A 6,761-nucleotide genomic window follows, 5' to 3' on the forward strand; every position below is an offset into this window, starting at 1 on the left:
ATCTATGTGTATGAGCCGGAAACTAAACAGCAGTCGACTGTATGGGTGTTTCAAGATGAACCAAATCCAACAAAAGTTGTTCGCGCTCGAAGCACTTCGAAACAAATGGTCGCCTGTTTTTTCGGAAAAACTGGTCATGTGACAACAGTGCCTTTAGAGGAACGTAAAACGGTCAATTCTGAATGGTACATAACCATTTGTTTGCCGGAAGTCTTCAGTGAAATAAGGAAAACAAATAAGCGCCGCCGGATCATTCTTCATCAAGACAATGCCAGCTGTCACACATCTCGTCTAACAACCGACTATTTGAGCACTCAAAAAATCGAAGTAATGGGTCATCCGCCGTACAGTCCGGATTTGGCACCAAATGACTTCTTTTGTTCCCGAACGTCAAGAATAAATTGCGTGGACAACAATTTTCGTCGGCAGAAGAAGCCGTTGATGCGTTCAAAGATTTTGGAGGTGTCTCAAGCGGAATGGAAAAAATGCTTTGACAAGTGGTTCGAACGCATGCAAAAGTGTATAGATCATAAAGGAGAATATTTTGAAAAACAATAAATGACAAATTATTGTTTTTTTATTATTATTTTTATAATTAGGCTCAAAATATAAATAGTGACCCTCGTATAACTGTAGCAATTGTACCATTTACAAGACCCAAACTAGCATCAATATTACGTCTTATCATAACTTTCGCTCCAATTTTAATCGTAATTCGTTTTGAAAGTCCAGCTGTTCTAGTATCATCATCATCAATATTTGACAATACCTTTGTTACTTTTTTTTTCATATATGAAATACAATCAATCGTATCTTAAGCAATTAAAAGTATTTCTTTTGAAGTAATACGACTTAACATTGCAGCATTTAATTCGTTACACATGTGACAAGTAGGTAATAAACAAACTGTATCAGATGGTAAATTATTAATAAAATCACATAATTCATTTAATCTTGTTTCAAAAGATTCACCTTTGAAAGATATTTTTCTTTTTTCAAGAGTATCATAATCAGATGGTGTTAATAAACCAACACGAATCCTGGAAAGTAACTCACGATAAGATCCGTCTCCTTACTGGCGCATATTGATTGTCAGTTCATTATAATCAAACAAAGTAGTCCACAGATTAGTAACACTTAAAGAAGCAAGTTATTTACGAATGTTCTCAGCTGTTAATTGTATAAAGGAAGGATCTTCATGTACAGGAGGTAACTGAAACAGATTTCCAAATAAAAGAATGTGCTTTTGACCGAACCAACCATCATCACAATCAGTAGTATCGTATATTTCAGATAGTCGTAAGTGTATATACATAAGAATTAAATTAGATATCATTGACACTTCATCAATTATAATAAGACTAACATCTTTAAGATCTGCTCGTAAAACTTTCAAAACGTGGTTAGCTAATTGCTTATACTTAGGAGTATGGCCATGCTCAACAGGTAATTGCAATAATCTGTGAACTGTCAAACCGTCTATATTAAACGCTGCTATACCAGTAGGTGCTGCTACAGCAGTATTCTTCTTGAGATTTTGTTTTAACCAACATTTGATTGTTTTTATTAAAAAACTTTTGCCAGTACCTCCTTCTCCACTAACGTACAATCGTAGTAGTGATTTACCTGACGTTATGGTATTAGTGACTCTATCAAATACTCTTCTTTGATCCGCATTCAATTTTGAAATCATTTCGGATATATCAATTTCCTGTTTGTCACCAAGATCCTTAAAATCTTGCATCGCATCACCAGCTTGAATATTTTGTACACCTACTGGATTATCAGGATCATCTTGAGACGTATTCTGTTTTTCTAAGTCATCGAGATATTGTTGAAGTAATTGCTTCGCAGTTTCCAATGCATTTTTCAATTCCTCTGATTCTTCATGATACTCCAATGCTTTTTCAAGATATAATTCGTCATTGCGAAATAATTCTGCATAAGTATCATATCCATTTTTAAGATCTTGTATTTTCCGCCATGATTTAAACATAAGAAGTAATGAAAAGAAATAATTTTCCGGTTGCGTATTGACATCATATCTATAGTAATTGATAAGACATTCACGTTGTCGCCGTTTCAAATAATAACCGTTACTCATTTTATAATATACAATTTTTTTACTGGTTGGTTTGATTTTCGTTACGTCATGCCACTGTACAAATTCATATAAAGACATCGTTTCAAATTCTTCCGGTCTATTTGGATAATGACTATCTATTACAGATGGACAAAATATGTCAGTAGAATCTCCATCAAGAACTTGAATTTCTTTATAACTTTTGACTTTTCTATATCGTATCTGACTAACATCTAACCACTTAATAGTTGTGTTTCTATCAGTTCCATGTAGAGGAATACCTAACAATGTATCAGCTGCTTCAAGAGCTCCACATTCTCTGTTATTAATGAGTCGCAAAGCAATATTCCAAAGATAGCTCGCCAATGATTTGTTCTTATTATTTGTGCTATTAAGAACAGTATCAGATAATTCACATTTCGCTGCTTTATTCACATACTTAGTAACATAATACGTAAGCAACCTTGTATTGTCACCAATAAATTGTATATCCATATTTCCTTCCCAAACAGTAAGTATAATGCGATTATAATCATTTATATCTGTTCATCATCTGTTCGTGGAAGGTCATAAAGTCTACTTTTATATTTCAATTGTTTTCTACCTGCTATCGAACTTACAACATCTCTCAAAATCAATGTGTCGGTAGAAGGACGAGGAAAATCAAAACGACATATACGATAAACTTTATGACCTTTTTTCTTAGAACGAAGACAATAGTCATTATGTATATGTCGTTGATGCGTATTGACTCGCCTATATGATGTTGGTGAAGATATTTCGTTCGGTAATTCACACGTTATATATTGTAAAATAAATTTAGAAACTTCTTCCGCAGGAGATTTACCAAGAATTGGCGCATTTTTAATCCACACTAATAGATCAAGATGTTGTACACCTCTACCTTGATATTCTCGTCGCCAGAAGTAATGTATTACTTCTCCAATTGGATGATCTTTGGAACAAATAAAATCAAGCTTCGCCTGAAACTTATTATCGAGAAATCTCGATGTTGATGCAGGATCTCTAGCAATAAGAACACTAGTAGATAAAGAGGAATTATTAGACCATCCATTTACTTGACGAATATATTCACCTAAGTCATCCCACAACCATTCATTAGGACTCAATGTTATAAAAAATGTCGCAGATCCGTAATGTTGTATCATACACTCTAAATCACTTCTTGGACTACGCCAATATTGTTCTGTATTTCTTAGAGTGGAAAAAATTGTATCCAAATCCGATTCTAATAATTCTTTATGCAATGCTTCTAAATATTTTTTAACCGTATAACGGTCCCGCAATTTAGTTACATTCAATTTATGGTAAATACCACGACTTAATTGACGCATATTCGCATTATTTAACAAATAAAATAAGTATTGTTGATTTAATCTGTATTGCGAATGTTTAGATTTCAAATGACATTTAATAAATTCATGGTCATGAAGTTTAACCGGCCTAGTTTCATGTTGTCCATTAGTACCAAAAGGATACAAGTCTGGGAAACACAATAGATCTAAATCTTTTTCACGGTTATCCAAAGGCAATGCCTGAATTTTTAACATTTGGTATAAAGTGTTATCATTCTTATATGACTTTTTTTCATATAAAAGGTAAATAGTATATTGATCATAATAACTATCATCACTCTCATCAATCTGAGTTAACATAGCCTGACACTTATCGTTAAAATAACTAACGTTATTTTCTGTTTCTTGTATTTCAATTTTTGGGTACAATTCGTGATTGTCATACAAAACAGATTCTTTATCATTTTCTATGTCTTGTATTACAAATTCCGGATTATTTAATTCTTCCAAATGTAATTTATCAGTAGTATTTGGCAATATAATATGTTCATAAAAAGGATTGTTACGTTTCAACCATATTAAAGCATTATATATTTTTTTTTATCTACCATGTTTTCTCAAATAATTTTGGAATTTGTCGGAACACCTCTAACTAAAATAATTTCATGATTTTTATTTATTGGATCGGTACTTTTACACAATTTGTTCAATGTTTCTTATAGAGGAAGTGGTAAATGAAATGTGCTACCTTTTGTTTTTTGTACCATTTGCCTTTGGGGCAATTTTTTATTAATAACAGTTCCCATTTTAACAATAGTTTGAAATGCCTTAGCTCTTTGTATAAGCATTTTTTCGTATTGTTTAAGAGATGCTATTTCATCGGGTACATTAAGTGCAAATAGATTATTCAAAACACTATATGCAGGCAAAACTCCATTACGAAATTTTCGTTGGTAGTAATCACAGATATATTCTGGTTGAATATCATGCTTTTTTATATACGCCATTAAGTCTTTTATAAATGGAGATTCAGCCATTCGTACTTTAAACTTATTAAATTGAGACACATTTTTTTATAACAAAGTCTCCCACACGATACACAAGCATATCGAGGTGTATCCATGCAACGTTTAGTATAAGCCTTAAATGCATTCTTAAATTCAGAAAAAATTTCTTTCTTACTCAAACTAGTACAAGTTTGTTCATGTCTGTACATATGCTTTGCTTTTTCTTCTGTCAAAGTTATAATTCCATTTAATGTTTCTAAATCAGAAGAAATTAAAGCTTTCTCTAAATCTAACATCTTTCGATAGAAATTCGTTAGTTGATAAATCAAACGTTTAATATTTCTAACCTTTGGAAAATGAGGCGATAATAAGTAAATGGGAAGAGACATCGCTTTACAAAGAGTTGTATCAATATAACAACTATGCGTATGACCCTATTTCGTATTCGAATCTGTTTTTATTGTACATTTATGAATCTTTTGTAACAAATCTGATATTTTCTTAAAGGTACATATACTTATCGCTTGGAGGACTTTTTCATAACAATTAATTAGAAACGGATCAATTTTACATAAGTTATCATCGCATAACCATGCTTTTTTGCTTGTGCTTCTATCAAAGGTAATACGTATCAAAGGTAATTTGATCCTCCACATTTGTTATTAAATGTTGTGATGAAGAAACATTACAATATGTAAAATCGATAAAATAATTTTTGGACGAAGCTGTATGTCTCGATTTGCCACAAAGAGCACATAATTTTTCATCAATTGTTTCGGATTTAGTAGCAAGACTCACACACTTCTGATTTCTTTTTAAGCAAGGCTAATATTTTATACATATCACGAATATAACTGTTTCGAATTTGCATACAATGATGTACAATTCTTTCGGCTTTCAATCGTTTTTCAATGTGATTTTTGATATCTAATTTGTTAAAAATATGTTCGATTGCCACGGGATTATAATATTTTATGTAATTTCGTGACCAAAATTTGTTATATTTTCTAATAATATTTTAGCAGTATCACAATTTTTGTTTACAAGACTAGATTTTGAATTCCTTTTCTCATAACATCGTTTATTGTACAACCACTTACGGTCACAATAAAATTTTTGTCTATCGCGTTCATGCTGAAAATTTGTCAAGTAACGCATTCGTTTTTTAGTGCGATAATTTTCTAAGTCGGCTTCATATTGTGAACGTTTTTTAGCACGATTACTTTCTAAATTCTCTCTATAACGATGCATTTCTTTAGCGCGATTATTTGCCAAATCCCTTCTGTATCGCTGCACTTGTTTAGCGCGATTATTTTCCAAATCTCTTCTGTATCAATGCAATTTTTTAGCGCGATTATTTTCCAAATCCTTTCTGTATCGCTGCATTTGTTTAGCGCGATTATTTTCCAAATCTTTTCTGTATCGATGCAGTTGTTTAGCGCGATTATTTTCCAAATCCTTTCTGTATCGCTGCATTTGTTTAGCGCGATTATTTTCCAAATCCTTTCTGTATCGCTGCATTTTTTTTACACGATTTTGTAAATTTTGTTGATATTGTTGACGTTTTTGGAAACGATTATATTCCAAATTCTCTTTATATTTGCAACGTCTTTTAGCACGTTTATTTTCTAAATTTTGTTCGTCTAAGCAACGCTTTATATTGGGATTATTTTTGGAATCTTCTTGACATACATTTTCAAAATATTTATTATTACACGTATCGTTATTTTGCTCAGTCCGATTATTACTGTGTGTGACTATTTCTTTTATAATTTCCTGCGAAACGATTTACGTTAATTGTATATCACGATTACTTTTTGAAGTCTTTTTATATGGCTTTTCAAAATGTTTATTGTCATTTTGTTCAATTTGAGTATTATTAACTAATCTTGCTCTTATTACTTCTGTTGAAAGTACTTTTTGAGGATGAGCATATTGTGGGTCTTGAGGGAAATGCTCAATTACATTTGTTTGAAGAATTTTTACCAAATGCGAACGCATTAACTTATGATCATATGTCACTTTGTCAGATTTAATGTTAAATAATAATAACGTCGCATAGGCTATAGCAAAAACACCACAATCGCTACAGTTCGGTTGATGGTGCACTTTAGAAAATTTAACAGGATTTTTTTTAAAGTCATATGTTGTAAATAATCTCTTCAAAAATATCTCGTGATGTTCGTGCAATCTTTTATTATTGAAAGAATCGTATATAAATATATTTTCCCTATTGTAATAGCTGCATACCCAATATCCATCCAATGAACTGGATCCACTATGTAATATTTGAATATGCTTTTTATCTTTCGGTACGGGTTGTATCGTGTGAGGAAGTTGTTTGCGCCATGTGTC

The 6,761-nt window shown here is 31.8% G+C and overlaps 1 protein-coding gene across 1 annotated transcript; it reads right to left on the reverse strand.

Moving 5' to 3' along the window:
- Positions 1 to 601: 601 nt before the first annotated feature.
- LOC108762478 (ATP-dependent DNA helicase PIF1-like) lies at positions 602 to 2,578 on the reverse strand. The gene is given in 1 exon segment (XM_018509498.1): positions 602 to 2,578. A coding segment is annotated over 1 exon segment (1,977 nt).
- Between the last annotated feature and the right edge of the window lie 4,183 nt (positions 2,579 to 6,761).

Source organism: Trachymyrmex cornetzi, unplaced genomic scaffold (assembly GCF_001594075.2).
Source record: "Trachymyrmex cornetzi isolate Tcor2-1 unplaced genomic scaffold, Tcor1.1 scaffold301, whole genome shotgun sequence".
In the NCBI taxonomy this organism is placed as follows: Eukaryota; Metazoa; Arthropoda; class Insecta; order Hymenoptera; family Formicidae; genus Trachymyrmex; species Trachymyrmex cornetzi.